The 18,260-nt window shown below is 31.4% G+C and overlaps 2 protein-coding genes across 4 annotated transcripts in view; both read right to left on the bottom strand.

Annotated features, from left to right (window-relative positions):
* Positions 1-1,026: 1,026 nt before the first annotated feature.
* LOC145322517 (BET1-like protein) lies at positions 1,027-11,421 on the bottom strand. Its single transcript, XM_080164563.1, has 5 exons — positions 11,307-11,421; positions 7,082-7,143; positions 6,863-6,928; positions 6,237-6,299; positions 1,027-1,242 (listed from the first exon to the last, which is right to left on the bottom strand). Exons 1-5 carry the CDS (start codon positions 11,363-11,365, stop codon positions 1,163-1,165), a joined length of 330 nt encoding a protein of 109 aa, XP_080020689.1. The 5' UTR covers positions 11,366-11,421; the 3' UTR covers positions 1,027-1,162.
* A 1,758-nt stretch (positions 11,422-13,179) lies between these two features.
* Positions 13,180-18,260, bottom strand: part of LOC145322492 (potassium voltage-gated channel subfamily KQT member 1-like) — a 66,805-nt gene continuing 61,724 nt past the window's right edge. For all 3 annotated transcript variants that reach the window (XM_080164530.1, XM_080164518.1, XM_080164525.1), the window contains exons 13-16: positions 17,458-17,541; positions 16,306-16,537; positions 15,774-15,876; positions 13,180-13,617 (exon numbers count right to left, since the gene is read on the bottom strand). In XM_080164530.1, coding sequence (XP_080020656.1) covers positions 13,437-13,617; positions 15,774-15,876; positions 16,306-16,537; positions 17,458-17,541 — 600 coding nt within the window. In that variant the 3' untranslated portion in view covers positions 13,180-13,436. The remainder of the gene's footprint in view (positions 13,618-15,773; positions 15,877-16,305; positions 16,538-17,457; positions 17,542-18,260) is intronic.

The raw sequence follows: 18,260 nt of genomic DNA, 5'->3' as shown, positions 1-18,260 counted from the left end.
TTGTGGCATCGCGATCGAAGCCCTTTGAAAATTTTGTCCGCCGCCTATTTGTACTGCCGCTATAACAATATATACTACACTTTCCTCCACTCAATATGTGTTCGCCGCTAAAGAACATTTGCTCCATTGCAACCGGCCGCTCTACGATTTATCCTCTTCCTTGACTGGACAATCCTGCCGCCTCCATTTTGTGTTCGCCTCCGCCAAATATAACCATCTTTTGCCGCAGTTGCCGCATTCATCGCCCTTCTCCGCCGCTACTCCGCTATACATTGCGTACGTAGCTATACACAACACCCCCAGCCTCTATTTAATTTCTGAACAAGGGAGAGGGGAGCATGTATTAAAAAGCGACGTACAGCGGAGTAGCGGCGGAGAAGGGCGATGAATGCGGCAACGGCGGCAAAAATAGAAGCTAAAAATCACTAAAGCAGCACAAATTAAATGGCGGGAGGATTCACTTAAAGGAGGTAAAAAATTTCAAAGGGCTTCGATCGCGATGCCACAAAAACAAAAAATGCCTAAAATTGAACAGAGAATAATAATTTCAGGTTAGATTTTCAAAAATCTAAAGTTGATTTTTCTGTGGAGAGTCCTTTTAAGATAAAAAGTGAATTCATTGCAACGCCACTATCCCATCCCTCCCATTAAGAATCAAAGATAATTGTTGATAAAGTTGTTAATGAAGGCACAACTATAAACCAGGAAAGTTGAAGAAATACAATATTATCTATCGTCGTATTATTAACAGCTTTCCGCGAATAGTAAAATGTAAATTAAAACAAAGATTTAAGATTTCATTAAACGGTCTATAAAACGATACAGTATATAAATTTTTAGCATGGCTCAGAACTAGTTTTAATCCAGCGAATATAATACCAAGCCATACTAAACTAGTTATTTATAGCATCGTATTATAGACAGCTTTCCTTCGGGGTTAACAAAACTGGTTTTATTAATCTTAAAATTTTTCATTTTAATATTCGTGGAAAATTGTCTGTATTGCGATTTTATACAAGATTTTTTACCAGTTTAAATCCAGCGGATATAAATCGGATTCGTAGCCATACTTGAATACAACTTTCCAATCTGTGTCAGAGAAATAAATATTTAGTTTCTGGAGTGTTGTGTAGGTATATTTTGTTAGTTGTAACTGGTCTGCTCAGGATCTGACTTTTGATATGAGATATGACAGGAGAACAAAGAAGAATATAACAACTAATATTGTGTAGCACATCAACTAGACAAAACATTTACTTTATTTTCAACATTTATATTCTTTGATGAAAAGATTAAAAATGAATAGGTATTTATGTAAGAAATTAAAACAATATTTATAATTATGTTTGCAGCTGCTCTGTATCTAACGTTGAAGTATTCGAAGGGGAAAAATAACATTAAACCATCCCAAGTCTAAATATATAAATATAGAATAGCCTAAAAACCTTACTACTTTACATAATAAGGTATCAAATGTAAAAGATTACAAGAGGATTTTTTTGCTGTTTGGGCTTATTTAAATATGTTAGTAAGATCTGAAATTGAGAGAAATATCTTGGTACATTAAAGGCGTGTTTATTACAACATATTTTTGGAGTTTTAGAAAAAGATAACGTAATAAATGTGTCAAATGTATTTCACAGATTTTTTTTCAGAATAATTCACTCACAATGTTCTATTATGTAATTTTTTATTTGAGGCTTTTCTACATTAAGGGCCAGTCTGTCCGTTCGTCCTTGATTTTTGGACTGTTGAAAATTATTCCGTTGGTTTATTTTAGAGGAGAATTTCAACTATCCCGCATAGTTTTATAAAGAAGCTTTCTTATATTATTAAGGGGGGGGGGGGGGAAAGTTCTGACATATTTGCGTAAACGGTGAGTATAGGCTTTATCTTTGGACTGAGAGGATAGGTTATTAGGGATAAAATCATTCTTATATGATGAATTTCCTCCAGATTTAAGATTTTTTTGGATAGGACTCCAGGTTCCGGAGCTCCAGGCCTCCAGGTGGTCTCTGGACAGGTAAAAAAATAAAAAAATCTTATTTGAACAGTTAGAGGTAAGTTTATAAAACAATATAATCTTCTTTTTATATATTATTCATATATTTGAAGAAAAAATTACAATCGGCCTCCATGTTCAGGTGCTGCAGGCCTCCAGGTGGCCTCTGGACAGGTAAAAAATCCAAATTTCTTATTTGAACAGTTAGAGGTAAGTTTATAAAACAACATAAGCTTCTTTTTATATATTATTTATATATTTGAAGAAAAAATTACAATCGGCCTCCAGGTTCAGGTGCTGCAGGCCTCCAGGTGGCCTCTGGACAGGTAAAAAATAAAAATTTTTTATTTGAACAGTTAGAGGTAAGTTTATAAAACAACATAAGCTTCTTTATATATATTATTTATATATTTGAAGAAAAAATTACAATCGGCCTCCAGGTTCAGGTGCTGCAGGCCTCCAGGTGGCCTCTGGACAGGTAAAAAATCAACATTTCTTATTTAAACAGTTAGAGGTAAGTTTCTAAAACAACATAAGCTTCTTTATATATATTATTCATATATTTGAAGAAAAAATTACAATCGGCCTCCAGGTTAAGGTGCTGCAGGCCTCCAGGTGGCCTCTGGACAGGTAAAAAATCCAAATTTTGTATTTAAACAGTTAGAGGTAAGTTTATAAAACAACATAAACTTCTTTTAATATATTATTTACATATTTGAAGAAAAAATTACAATCAGCCTCCAGGTTCAGGTGGCCTCTGGACACGTAAAAAATCAAAAATTTTTATTTGAACAGTTAGAGGTAAGTTTATAAAACAACGTAACCTTCTTTTACTATATTATTCATATATTTGAAGAAAAAATTACAATCGGCTTCCAGGTTCAGGTGCTGCAGGCCTCCAGGTGGCCTCTGGACAGGTAAAAAATCCAAAGGGGTAGTTTCACGAAATGCATTTGAACTTAATTTAGTGAACCGCATATTTTTTCTTAGTTAATGGGGTAAACTACATTTAAATGGCATATATTTGATATGAATTCAATTTTCTACCACGTAGTTTTTAAAATATCAAGACCTGAAAATTGTCTTCTTGTGATATATGCAATTTAAAAAGACGATTTTTAAGTCTTGATAATTTAAAAACTACGTGGTAGAAAATTGAAATTTTTTCCAATATATGCCATATAAATGTAGTTTAACCATTTAACCAGGATAAAATATGCGGTTCACTAAATTAAGTTCAAATGCATTTCTTGAAACTACCCCTTTCTTGTTTAATCAGTTCGAGGTAAGTTTATAAAACAACATAAGCTTCTTTTAATATCTTTAAAGCATCTAAAAATAAGCTCATTTTGTTTTTTAAGTAAACTTGACCTCTAACTGTTCAAATAAGATTTTTAAATTTTTTTTTAGCTGTCCAGAGACCCCCTGGAGGCCTTCAGCACCTGAATCTGGAGGCCGATTGTAATTTTTTCATCTAATATATAAATAATATATAAATAATATATAAAAAGAAGTTTATGTTGTTTTATAAACTTACCTCTAACTGTTTAAATAAGAAATTTGGATTTTTTACCTGTCCAGAGGCCACCTGGAGGCCTGCAGCACCTTAACCTGGAGGCCGATTGTAATTTTTTCTTCAAATATATAAATAATATATTAAAAAAGCTTATGTTGTTTTATAAACTTACCTCTAACTGTTCAAATAAGAAATTTTAATTTTTTACCTGTCCAGAGGCCACATGGAGGCCTGAGGCACCTGAACCTGAAGGCCGATTGTAATTTTTTCTTCAAATATGTAAATAATATATTAAAAGAAGGTTATGTTGTTTTATAAACTTACCTCTAACTGTTCAAATAAGAAATTTTGATTTTTACCTGTCCAGAGGCCACCTGGAGGCCTGCAGCACCTGAACCTGGAGGCTGATTATAATTTTTTCTTCAAACATGTAAATAATATATTAAAAGAAGTTTATGTTGTTATATAAACTTACCTTTAACTGTTTAAATACGAAATTTGGACTTTTTACCTGTCCAGAGGCCACCTGGAGGCCTGCAGGATCTGAACCTGGAGGCCGATTGTAACTTTTTCTTCAAATATATGAATAATATATATAAAGAAGCTTATGTTGTTTTATAAACTTACCTCTAACTGTTTAAATACGAAATTTGGATTTTTTACCTGTCAAGAGGCCACCTGGAGGCCTGCAGCACCTGAACCTGGAGGCCGATTGTAATTTTTTTTACTAATATATAAATAATATATAAAAAGAAGTTTATGTTGTTTTATAAACTTACCTCTAACTGTTCAAATAAGAAATGTTGATTTTTTACCTGTCCAGAGGCCACCTGGAGGCCTGCAGCACCTGAACCTGGAGGCTGAATGTAATTTTTTCTTCAAATATATGAATAATATATATAAAGAAGCTTATGTTGTTTTATAAACTTGCCTCTAACTGTTCAAATAAGAAATTTTTAATTTTTTACCTGTCCAGAGGCCACCTGGAGGCCTGCAGCAACTGAACCTGGAGGCCGATTGTAATTTTTTCTTCAAATATATAAATAATATATAAAAAGAAGCTTTTGTTGTTTATAAACTTACCTCTAACTGTTCAAATAAGAAATTTGGATTTTTTACCTGTCCAGAGGCCACCTGGAGGCCTGCAGCACCTGAACCTGGAGGCCGATTGTAATTTTTTCTTCAAATATATGAATAATATATAAAAAGAAGATTATATTGTTTTATAAACTTACCTCTAACTGTTCAAATAAGAATTTTTTTATTTTTTTACCTGTCCAGAGACCGCCTGGAGGCCTGGAGCTCCGGAACCTGGAGGCCTATCCAAAAAATCTTAAATCTGGGGGAAATTCATCATATAAGAATGATTTTATCCCTAATAACCTATCCTCTCAGACCAAAGATAAAGCCTATACTCACCGTTTACGCAAATGTGTCAGAACTTCCCCCCCCCCCCCTTGACCTAAAAAAATATTTTATTCACAAAATCTCTTAATTACACAAATAATTTTATTCTACATAAGGGGTAATTTTGCTTCAAATAATTGTGAGTATAGATCAATTTAACGTTTATTGTCTTATTCCAAAAGATTCTTTATTATTAAATTTAAAATAATTGGGTTGATTTTGAGGTTCGCTTTTATGGAAGTTGTGATTATTCTTTAATACACTTGATAACATGTCAAATATTATTAAAAGTGAAACTAAATGTAAAATGTCCTCCAAAAACATATTTGCTATTTTTCTGATGATAATTGACAAAATTATATTTGACAAATCTATTTTCTACCTATAATGTTATAAAACAAGTTCTTATGTAATAGGATTTTCTATATAGAAAAAGGTCTTTTTTAAAGGCGAAGCTTTACTACATTTTGGTTCTGTCCGTCCGTACGACTTTGACAAGTAACTCTTAATGTTAATTCCTGTGTAAGGCACAAATAAGGAAGCGTATTAAATCAATTATCAATACCAGAAAGTCCATTTGTCCAATCCATTTAAAACATGATAATTTTTGGATTTATTGAAAACAATATTAAATAGGTAATTTCATTAAACAATAAAAAGAAAAAACGACATTAAATACCTAAAGAGAATTTTCGCCATTTCAATAAATAAGTACACACTACCCAATGACAAAAAATGTTGAATACGGTTTTACTAATGCTTTATTAATATTTTTGGCGCTTTAATTGCAAAAATAATACTATTAAGTAGCACTTATAAATAAAGTAGGTACCTAGGTATTTTAAAGTTTCATAACTCATACGTTTGGTTTATGCAACGATCAAGGAGGATTTTAGCAATAAGAAGTGGAACAACAAAAATGACAAAATTTTAAAACAAGGTAATAAAGTGAACTATTACATAAAGAAGTAGGGTTTTGTTAATGTCTGAAGCTTAAGATCTCAATAACTACTGAACTGATGGGACTTCTCTTTTTAGGGAAGCAACACTTAGATCCTGCAATGCCATCAGGCTATTTATCTGCCAATTATATACCCCTTTGAATCCATATATCCCCTAGATACTAGGCGCGCAGCCACTAGTTTAAAAATAATTCACATGATCTTATTTTTTAAAGCTTTTTAATAGCGAAGTAGCAAATGGCTTGGCTTAAGTAGTTCTGTGTGACGGAACATACGGACGTGCGACATACTATTTTAAGAGTAGCTGCGCACCTAAAAAAATGAATGAAAGAAAAAGGTAAATGTTCCTGTCTGTTTGTTTTACCCGAGCCCAAAAGTTTCTGAACTCTACCAAGCGTGCTTCCAAGCAAACCTAACAAAAAATACAAATCAGACCAGGAAAGTTATCCTGAAGTTTTTAAACTTTATGGTAAAATGAACAAACAATATCAATCTCTATATCTTATGTCTAGAGTATATTTTGAACAAGGTAAAGTAAAAATATATTTAAGGAAAAAAGAATTTGACTAACGTTTACAGTGTAAACTTTACACTCCCAAAATCAACACGGCGATATTTTTTTCTTTTTCAATCCCACATTTTCTAAAACACTAAAACCTCCTTGAATTGCCTGTTCGATTACAGACCCCTCATTTAAAAAGTCAATTGAAAATTAGATGGGAGGGGGAGATTGTTTTTAGTGTTTAACTACAGGTTAAGTTAGGTTATATTTGGTACAGGGTAGCCGCAGTCAAGGAGTTAGACGTAAAGAAAATAAATAAACACCCCCCCCCCCCCCCCATCTAATTTTTAATTTAACTGATAAATATATGGAGAGGGTTCTGTGATCGCTAGCATCTTTTAGGAAAAAGCCAAAAACCCTGATTACAAGATCAATATAGGATCAAGGGGACTGCGTTGTCCTGTTTTGTTTACCTGAACTGCTGTCAAAATCGCCACCAACATCATCCAACAACCTGTGGTGGTCTTTAGCTTCACTTTCTATAATAATACAATACAAAATTAACAAGTTCTTACGAAAACTTATGCCTTTTCTAAATAAAAATATTACTACCATCTGGGTATAATTAACTCCAAGAACTTTTATTTCAAAATCAATATACCTACCCAAACGTATACAATTTCAAAACTTACCTATTTCAAAAGCTAAAGATTTAAGAAATGCTGCTTTATCTGAAAGACGTTCATGGTATTCCCTACAAAAAAAAGAAATTAGGTATATATTAAAGGTCATGGATCTAAAGGCATAAGACAATGGCTGATATAGTTTTGGTTGAAATGTTTGGACACTCAACTTAATTAATCAATCAATCAAAATTCATAAAAGTCCCCAACGTTATTAAGCAAACGAATAAGAAAACGTTATTTATATCTTTGGGGACCAGTGTAATAAACAGCCTATTGTCCCCTCCCAGATCTAAGGTTAAAAAGAAATTTCTGTAATAAAAAGTAATTTTCCTTTAATAAACTTTTATAGAAGACGGCTCTTGTCCTCATTTACACTGATTTCTCGTTTTTATATTTAAACAAGAATGTTGGAATAATTTTATTAAAAAAAAATTGGAAACATGCTTATTGCTTAACCCCCCACACGGACCTCTTTAAAAAAAATAGGTGTGGGGCAGCGTTATTTTTTCCCTATGTCTAACCCCTGCAGAAGGCCATATTCCATTGGAGCCCATACCTATGATGCCCTAAACCTACAGGGCACCCAGTAAACAATAAGACCTAACCTAGAATAATAAACAAACAGACGAAAAACTAACCAACTTATTTTCAGTTTTGTTTCAAAATAAGTGGGTCCGTGTTCAACAAAAAACTCTCAGGGAAAACGCCATGCATTCTAAACTCCATAAACACTATATTTTCTTATCCTTATTTGCGTGAAAGTGAACCACATCTGACAGATTTAAACAAATTATATTCATCAAGTCGCTTGATTGGATAATTTTCTTAGCAGAACAGTATAGAAACTAGTCTCAGAATAGAATGTTTGTAGCAAGACCACTCTTTATTTCAAGTTGTTATCATGTCCATTGTAAACTTTCTGTGCTATATTTGTAAAGCCTATCTGTAAGACTTGAGGGCTGATTTGTTTTTTATTGCATTTGCTTAATTCTTTTGCCTTTTAAAGAGACTTTTTTTTCCTTAATCCTAATTAGTTGTTTTTATTTTATATTTATATTAAGCTTCATTTTTCATCCAACTATTTTCCTCAATCTTATTTAAGAATAAGAAAGGGGTAGGTTTCTGGTAGAATCCGTAAAGGTGTGTGTTTTAAGGCTTAAAAATAGTAGTAGAACGATAATATTCACTAAATATGTGTATTTCTTATTGAAAAGAACTATAGACAAAATTTTTTTAAAAAAAGTTAACATAAATTTTTATCGTTCTACTACTGTTCTTTACTTATAACACATAACCTTTACGGATTTTACCAGAAACCTACCCCTCTCTTTATATTAATCTCTTGTATATTTTTCGTAGAAATAAACCTTTATTAAATGAGAGATCATACATTTTTTGTTTTAAATTCAAGTTTTTCTTTAAACCAATCAAAATTTAAAAAGTCATTTATTACATAGGTAAAAATATTACGTATTTACCGCATCCTATTATATTAGGTATAATAGGATGCGGTAAATACGTAATATTTTTACCTATGTAATAAATGACTTTTTAAAGGGAAATATCCACGAACAAGAGCAAGGGATTCTAAGCACCTTCCAGCATTGATCCATAGTATTTTTTTAGTAAATATACTAGGTTTATGTTTAATATTTGCTTTATCGACTAAAAAGTTAGGTTTCACCATGGTTTTATATGAAAAAAAAACTTTGAAATGTTAAGCATTGTTTGGTGCAATATCATCAAATGTTTTGATGAGTTCAAACTGTTTAAAGGCTTTGACACAAAAGTATATTATTGTGATTTAAAATATATATTTAGAAAAAGGGTTAATGAACTCTTGCAATTTACAACATTTTCTGCCGTGTTATTTTATTTTGTCCTTTGAACTCAACAAAGCATTTGATGATATTGCTTTAAAAAATGCTTTACATTTTAAAGTTTTTTTCATATAAAACCATGGTGAAACCTAACTTTTAGTCGATAAACCAAATATTAAACATAAACCTAGCATGTTCACTAAAAAAATACTATGGATCAATGCTGGAAGGTGCTTAGAATCACTTGCTCTTGTTCGTGGATAGTCCCCTTTTGATTGGTTTAAAGAAAAACTCCTTTCCGCGGATGGCAAAATAAAAAAATAATTCCAGTTTTGTTTTCCATGAGGGGCTAACATACTGGTATAAGGCAGAAAATTGTCTAAAATACGATGATACATGATTTTTCAGTTTTACTTAGAACTGGTTTTAATTAAGCGGTAGGGGGGGGGGGGGGGGCTATTGCAACAATCTCGTAATTAATGATTAAATGGCACTTAGAATTCGAATTTCGATCTGAAACTTTGCATGAATAATCCTTGGTAGGTCTATTTTCCCTTAATCGAACAAAAAGTTGGAAAAGTAACGGCTAACAGCTGGCGGTTCAGCCGTTTTGTCATTTTTTGGGCTATCTTTAAGAGCAAATTAGTCACGAAACCTATCTCCAAAAAATAGTTATTGCTATCATTTAGCATGAATTAAACCAAAAATGTGTTTTAGAAAGTTGATTCCTACGTAATTAAAGATGAATTTGCCCTGAAAATAGGCAAAAAACGGCTAAACGGCTGGGCCGCCAGCCGTTACTTTACCAACTTTTTGTTAGATTTAGGGAAAATAGACCTACCAAGGATTACTCATGAAAAATTTCATTTCGAAATTCGAATTCTAAGTGCCATTTAATCATTCATTACGAGATGGTTGCATTAACCCCCCCCCCCCCCCCCCCGCCCTTATCGTTCTCGAAGTCATACTGAAAAATTCGTTGCTAGGAATATAAAACCCAAGACAAGATTAGATAAACTACCGCCCGTAAAGAGAGAAAGGACCTGCTCTACGATCTCGTAAAAGTTAATAAGCTGTTTAAAAAATTTGCCTGAAGTAAATTAAGATATGGTTTAAGATATGAAAGTTACTATCTACGTCTCCAAGTTCAATTAATACTTTTAAATCAAAATCCTATTCAAGCTTTAACTGCTATAGTTCAGATTAATAACAATGTTTCAACTTTCAACTTTTTTCTTGAAATGCAAAGTGCAATGAGTAGAGGGTAGGTGGGTTGGTTATTAGAAAACTTAAATTGTTAAATCTTAGGGATATTCACCCAAAAGTTAGAAAATTCACCATATTTCTTACTTAAAATGAAAAAGAGTACTCAAAATTCTGAGATTTTATGGTACTTAAAAAACTGTCACATTTCTTTACAATATGTTTCAATTGATTAGTTATAGTTTATTAGAGTTTGGACCTAAGACTCCTGGAGTAGAACGAGACACTTGAATAGTCACTAGGACTAGGGCCAGCTTAAGATCCACGTTCAAGTACATTATGACTTGACACACTGTCGCATGAGAGCTCCTCGTTATTACCTCAACCTCGCCGGTTTCGAATATGGCAGGTGTCCCATAAGTCATCGTAATGAATGACTCACTCCTCATAGGAGCCTGGGATTAAGGGAGGTGTTGAGAATATGTATTCTACCCATTAAATGCCGAAAACATTCATTTAGGCGAATATCTTATAAAATCATTTTTAACTCAATTTTATTGAAGAATGTTTATTAATATAACCTTAAAGAAATAACTCACCCTTTTAGTCCGGCTTAAATGCAGATTTTATTATGCATTTTATAAGAACTTACTCATTATAAAACTAAAAGTGATATTTTGCCATTATGAGGTCATGTTGTTAATATTTCTTTCAATAAAAAAGCAATATTTTTTAATTGTTACAGATTGCCATTTATTTAATATAACTGAGATTTATACGTTTATTTATACCAAGACTTGATTATTGATAATGTGTTAAAAATGATACTTTATGTATTCAGTAGCTGTTAGTAAATATACCATCACCTTTGTACATGGATATTATTATTCAGGAATTAGACATTAGACAATAAAGACAGACTTATTCCAGGGTGTATATTCTGTATTGTATCCCCGGCTGAAAAGAGGGGGGGGGGGGTTGAAAGGAGGGAAAGGGGGGAAATGTGAGTGAAATAAAGATTTCTGAAAAATTTCTCCATTTTTTCCCCTATTATTATCCCCCACGCACCCTGGGAGGGGGAGGAATAAAATATTTTCATCCTGGGAAAAAATGAAACTTGTGCAGAATATTCAATTCACCCCTTAATATTCAGGGTAATTTATAGTCCAATGTCAACTCCCTTCATCCCTTCCTTTGCAGTTCTCTACCTGTTCTGAGAATCCAAAGCTTCCTCACTTAAACTTGTCCACCCGTTCCTGGATGCCATAGCTTTATTTATAATTCAATTATTATCTATCTGAAAATATATATCCATCCAAAAATACATGTAATATCACATTGACTAATACTGAGAACTTTATATAATCATATTTATCATAATTTTTAATTATTTACAATTATCACAACAATAATTAAAATTATTTACAACGGTATGACACTAAATAAAGTTGTACTTGATTATTTTGATTTTTTGTAATACTTAAATAAATAAGCTTTTTTTGTACTAAAATAATTTAATATTTTTGTAATGAAATAGCTAGCTAGATATATTTTGTTTATATTATGAAATTTCTATTTATAAAAATAATAATGAAAGCTCTTAAATAAATAATATATTAATATTATAACATTCTTAAGCTAAAAGCTAACTATGAATTAGTACAATTACATAATAAAATAATTTGAAAATAAGATAATAGGATTTAAAAATTTAATTGAACGTTCAAGCTTTTGTTTAAGTTACAATGAAAGAAGTAAAATTTGTACGTTAATTTTGAGCTTTAAACTAACTAAGAGTAGATTTAATAAGAAAATTACAAAATATAATTGCAATATATTTATCTTTGGTCTTTTATAAAAGGTGCATTTTATTATTTTAAAGATCTCAAACTAGTTATTACGTTTAGGAACATCCTATAAAGCAAAAACAAGCAGAGTAACGAAGTCTAGTTAAAGTAAATATTTTCATGTTCTTTTTAAATATTTTTATTTGTTATAGAATATTAACTAGGTGTACCAAAACCTTATTTAAATTTCAATTATAAGGACTCATTATTTTATGTTAATATTAAACATTATCTGAATAAATTTATTACATTTCAAGATTTAATTTTGGCCCTCTTACTTCAAATGCCCGCCCATAAACATTGCAATCAACAAACTTTTGTCACAAATCAACTACTGATACATACTTAAAAAGATATAATGAAAACATAAATCTATCTCTAGATACTAGAGTAGTCTACTGTACTTTTGAATTTACATCCAGTTATCAACCCCACCCTTAAAATTAATGATTTCAAGCGTCTATAATTATAAAAACTATTTTTACATCTAAAGTGCAAATTATATTTTGGCATTCAAATGAAAATTATTCATAAGTTCAATATTTTTTCAAGAAACTTTGTCTTTTTAAAAAAGTAATTGTTCTCAAAATATTTAATAATACTTTGAAAAAATTTAAACCTTTATTCTACAATTGTAGGTATATTTTATATATTTAATTGTTAATGTATTATAAAAAAGATAATCTATTAAACTTTCCTTAAAAAAAAATATATTATGATAATGAACTAATGAACTAATATTTAAATAATAAATATATTACAACCTAAAATTGACAAGAAACATTTATTTTATCACAATTTTATGTTTTTATTTCATTGTTAATTTTTTGTGAGCCTACATTAAAAAAAAAAATTAGCAGAAAGTAAAAGGTTAATTTTTACAATTTAAGAAATGGACGATTTTATTTATAGTTATCTCCTTCATTTAAGAACTAGCGGCTACGCCATTTAATGCTTCTAGAGACACATTTCAGGAGATGATAGATAATTACAACAATTTAAATTCAAGTTCTCAAATAAAATGGTGAAGAGGGGAACCCCCCCCCCCCTCCAAAAAATATAAATTCATTCCCAGGACGGTCCCTGCAAAGGAGAAACATGTCAGTTTAGCGGTCTGTGATATCTTTCTGATACAGACAGACAAACATACTATTATTTTCATTTAAGGTTGTGTCATAAAATTAGAACATATTTTATTTTCAATGAAGATGTTTAGAAATTAATCTACTTTCTATTTTCTTATTGGTCAGTGCAATTTATTTGTAATACATCTGAATTTAAACCAGATCTAAAATCTTTATAAAGATTCCTTTATTGATATTCTTCTTCAAGAAGTTCTTAATGTATATACATATATATTTGCAACGGTTTCAGTGGTCATAGTTGTGGATGGCTGAATTCCACGATTCTGTCAACTAACTTCAATCATGTCAATAATCTGTTTAACTTGAAATTTTTATATTTACAATTATAAACTACTGTCAACTAGTTTTACACCAGATCATCTGAGCTGAGTGTGTCCAGGTTTGTCTCTACAGTATGGTTGCTGGTCCACCTGGCGTGCAGAGGATGCAGGACACAGGTCTCCTCCGTGTCCTCTGCAACCTCACTGATCTCTACATCGTCAGGACTCATCTCACGTTCATCATCATCGTCTTGCAGTGTTATATCACTGAAAAAAAAGTTTTAGTGAAAATAAACCATATTGGTATCCAGCTTATAACAATAATGAAATTAATTCGAAAAAAATCACGAAACCTATACGTGATTTCCAGCTGTCGTTGGGGGGCAACAAATAGTAGAATTGACGACCTTTACATCTGCCCCCCAAATATAATTTTAGATTTATTTCGCTTGTTTGCTCTACCTTACTTTTGACTAGTATCATTATTTTGGGAAGAAGGAAAACAAGGAAGTCGAAGTGAGATCGGGGGGGGGGGGGGGGGGGGGGGGTAAAGGTGTGTTAACCCCTTTCAAACGAATTTGAGGGTGCAGTAGTATTTTATTAATATATCTATACTTAACCTCAATAGATTTTTATTTTATTCCCCATAAAAAAAGAGCTTGGAGATAGACCATGTAGTGGATATAGAAACAACTACTTATAGGATTAGTTTTACAAATCTTATTTAGAGATATACTAAAAAACTAAGAAAATAATCATAGTACATTTAATAAATGTGAAAAAATGGAAAGAATTTGATGTAGACAAAATTAATATTTACCCTCTGGTCAAAAAATTAATATCTTTTTATGTAAGAGTATCCAACAAATTTTCATTCACCGGATTATAAAAAAAATATGCTTTATCTCAAAGTGCCAATCGAGCACTGGCTCCCCCAACCCCTTGTTTTAAATAAATTGACAATCCCCTAATCCCTAAATCTTCTAAGGGGGGCCCTAACCCTTTTGCAGCTATTATACCTAGTAATCATAATAACCTAACTTACCTAAACTAAAGTAATAAAAAACACCTATTTTACCCCTTCGCCTAGTTCTTAATTTCTTTTTAAAAGGTAGAGGGAGTTTCTATGCTTTATATGGTGCTTTGAGGGAAACTACCAGCAAAAAAACTTGTAGAGATTAAGAAAATTATTTTAAAGTTTGTGAAATATTTTCTTCTCGATTTAAAAAAATCTTTAGTTTAAACTTTTAGTATAGTAATATATCAATCAGTACGTTTTAATAATTTTTTTTTGTAATATAACAATTTCTTTTTCATGAAACAAAAAAGTTTTAGGGCATTTAATGTTTAATCCTATGATATAATAAGTAGTAAGTATTTCTTTGTCTGGAGCTAAAGATTTCAGAAATTCGTTGTATTTTTCACAGGTGGTAAGGAAGGGGACATTTTCCTGACCTTCTCCACCCTTCCCTAGAAGCTAGGACTGAAGCAACTAATATTTTATAAAATAGCTGCACTACAATGTTACATTATAAAACTGAAACAATCTGATTAAATAAAGAAACACAGAAGAACGAATTTATATAAATAAATTATAAAATAAGTCAATAAAGTTTGCGCTTTTCATTTGGACTACATTCATTTTTCTAAATCTAATTTTATCCTGTAAAGAATTTTAATTTGGACCTTTATAAGAAATGTAATAAGATTTATAGGAATTTTGAAATTCAATTAAGTTTGTGTATTTCCTTGAGATTGGTTTTATCAGGATGAGCTTTAATTGATTTATTTGCATTGCCAAAATGCAAACAGTGTTATTTAAAAGTAATTTAAAATCAAACACAAGATATTGAATATATTTTGAGGATTATGAAACACAGCAAAACATAAATTCAGGAGTTTTATAATAAAAAGTTTAAGAGATATATTCATTGATGTTGAGAAAAACTATGAAAAATGGGTCGCCATTTATGCTAATATATAAAGTAGTAAGATTTTTTTTGACGCTTAAGATTTCGATAACTAATGAACCAATTAAGTTCTTCATTTTGTGTAAGCTTTACATGTATGCAGAGCTTGGATATTTAAGATAATATCCCTTCTGGCTGGTCAATATTATGGTTTTGAGCCATTATCATGGGAGGTTAGAAAACCATACAAAACTGGTTTTTAATGGTCTGAAATAACATGAATATTATGAAGTTGAAGAGTAGCCCCACTAACATAAAATATATAATAGTTATTTATCGCATCGTATCATAAACAGCTTTCCGCGGATATAAAACTGGTTTTAATCTTATGATTGTACATTTCTATGTTCGTAGAAACCTGGATATGATACGATGCTAGACATAATTTTTTTCCGTATGGATGAGAACCGGTTCTAATCCAACGGTTTCGAATGAATACGAGAAAAACAATACCTAGGTTCTGAGATGAGTGGCGGGAATCTTATTTGTGTGGATGTGACAGGGGCTGAGGCGGGACACTCCAAGGGGGGCACAGAAAACGCCATGCCCACATTCTAAACATTAAATTTTCTTTATTTTATGAAATAAAATAAGTAACTAAAAATACTATTTTTATGTTAAAGATGTTAAACAATAGGTATTAGTTAATTTTGCACCCATTGAAAGGTTGGTAAATAAAAATTACTAAGTTTGTTGAGGTCTACTCTTTTACCCATGAAACACTTACAATTATGTAAAGTAGTAAGTATTTTTTTGTCTGAAGATTTTAATAACTATTGAACTAATTAAGTTCCCATTTAAGTACAAGGTCCTGGGATAGCTTTAGGCTAATCTATTTTTAGTTTTAACCCTTGGGCTGGTTTTTGACCATTTATCTGTCCCCTTCTTATCCCTTTAAATAGTTAGCCCCTCGATACATACCGCTAATAATTCATAAAATAATAAATTTAGAATGCCATAATTATGTAATAAAAGAAATTTTCCTTGTGATTTGAGAAGCTGGGTATCTGTCGTATAGCGCCTGGGTTCACCATAATCGACTTCAGACTACTGCTCACTTTCAACGGTTTGCGCGGCACTGTGTTCAGCTCTGTTGTGGAGTACGTGACCATCTTGCGGTCGCCTGTACCCGTGGTGGCCCGGCCGTTGGCTTTGGCCGCAGCAGCGTTGCCCTGCTGCAGGATTGAGGCTGGGATTGTACCAACTGTTGAGCTTCTAGAGACACGAGTTGCATATTCTAAAATACACTAAGGAGGGAGAGGACAATGGGCTGGTTATTACACTAGTCCCCAAAGTTTTAAAATTGTTTTCTTATTCGTTGGTTTAAAAACTTTGAAAACTGTCGTAAATCTTTATTGGTTTGTGTATTAAGTTGAGTGTTGAATTATTTGAACAACTAATTATAATCTACAGGTGTGGTAATTTTGTGTATCATCATTTGGGATGTTGTACATCAATCTATCGGCCATTGATGTCTGAATATACACCCTAAGATGACGATAGTGATATCTAATTTAAGCTGAGGACTGAAATTCAGAATTATTTATTACACATGGTTTGTTATTTCTTTCACATTTGGTTCCCTTTCTACGCAGTTTATGTAAATAAAAAAGTTAATTAAGCTTAATAAGCTATTTATGTTCAGGGCTAAAAAAATGAATAATTCATTGCTTCATTAATCTATTTTAAAGAAATAATAAAATATATTGAATTAAATCTTACATTTTAATTAAGAATCTAATTTAAAACCGAATCTAATTTAAAACCGAATTTATTTTAAAATTTTTAAAACCATCAATCAAATGGAAACAATTAAAATAAAATAAAATCTCAAATTGAATGTAAAATACATTATGTTGAACTTCTTTGATGCATTTCAAGAAAATTTCCATCTTATTGTGTGTACTGTAAATTGTACACATATATATTACAAAAAAAAAGTGATTGTCAATTAGACAACGTTTGAGCTACGAAAGAGGAATATGCAGGAACGAGAACATGTGATTTTCAGGACCTTCCAGCAGTGAACCTGAGTGGATTTTTGTTGAATATACTAGCTTTATGCTTAATATAGTAAATATAGATTTAAAAATTTATGTTTCACCATGGTATTGTATGAAATAGAATATGCATTCCTTAGGACGGATCTATCAGGTTTTGAAAGGGGTTTCACTAAAACTGGTGGCGTAGCTGCTGCATCATTCTCCTGGACACTGGCATCCTACAAATATTAATTTTATTAGCTGAGCTAATTTCTAAAGCTTCCCTGAAAAGTAATATTGGTCTAGCATCAGTTAAACACTGAAAAAATGAAAAAAGCAAGAAAACAAACCATCTTATTATTTGTAAAAAAAATCTTAAAACTTCATAAAAAAGAAGATTAAATAACTTTAATTGGCGGAAAAATAGTAGGCAAAACAGTTTTCTACAGGTGCCATTCAATCATTAGTGCAAGTAGTGCTGCGTGAACAGATCATGGATAGACAAACTGCCAAAGTGAGTTATAAAACAGATGTTCATTGTACAGTTGTCTCAACAACAAAAAATTCGCTAAATTAATCACAAAAATCACGAAACCTTTGGAAAAACATAATTGTGTCTTTTGAAGCATGATAACATACCGACTGACCAAGGCTATTATTACATGTTTAATGTTCTTTGGCATAGGAAATAGCAGCCGAAAAAGTCCCACAGCATTAAGGACGTACTGACACTACAAAGTGAACTATAGAGTAGCTTCGTAACTAAAAATGGTCAAAAAGACAGGATGGTAGGATTTTTAAATAAAACCGAAAGGCTCAAATTCAGTCAAATATGGTTGACCTAACAAGAAGCCAGGTTATAGAATACTTTTTTAAAAATGCAAGATCGACATATTTAGGAATATACTTTTACTTAGAAATTATCTTTTTCGTGGAAAAAAAATCACTGAGTAAAGAA

The sequence above is a fragment of the Acartia tonsa genome, chromosome 1 (assembly GCF_053477335.1).
Source record: "Acartia tonsa isolate MP-2025a chromosome 1, ASM5347733v1, whole genome shotgun sequence".
Taxonomy (NCBI): Eukaryota; Metazoa; Arthropoda; class Copepoda; order Calanoida; family Acartiidae; genus Acartia; species Acartia tonsa.
The sequence above is the reverse complement of the archived record's forward strand: the minus strand, read 5'-3'. Positions and strand labels throughout refer to the sequence as shown.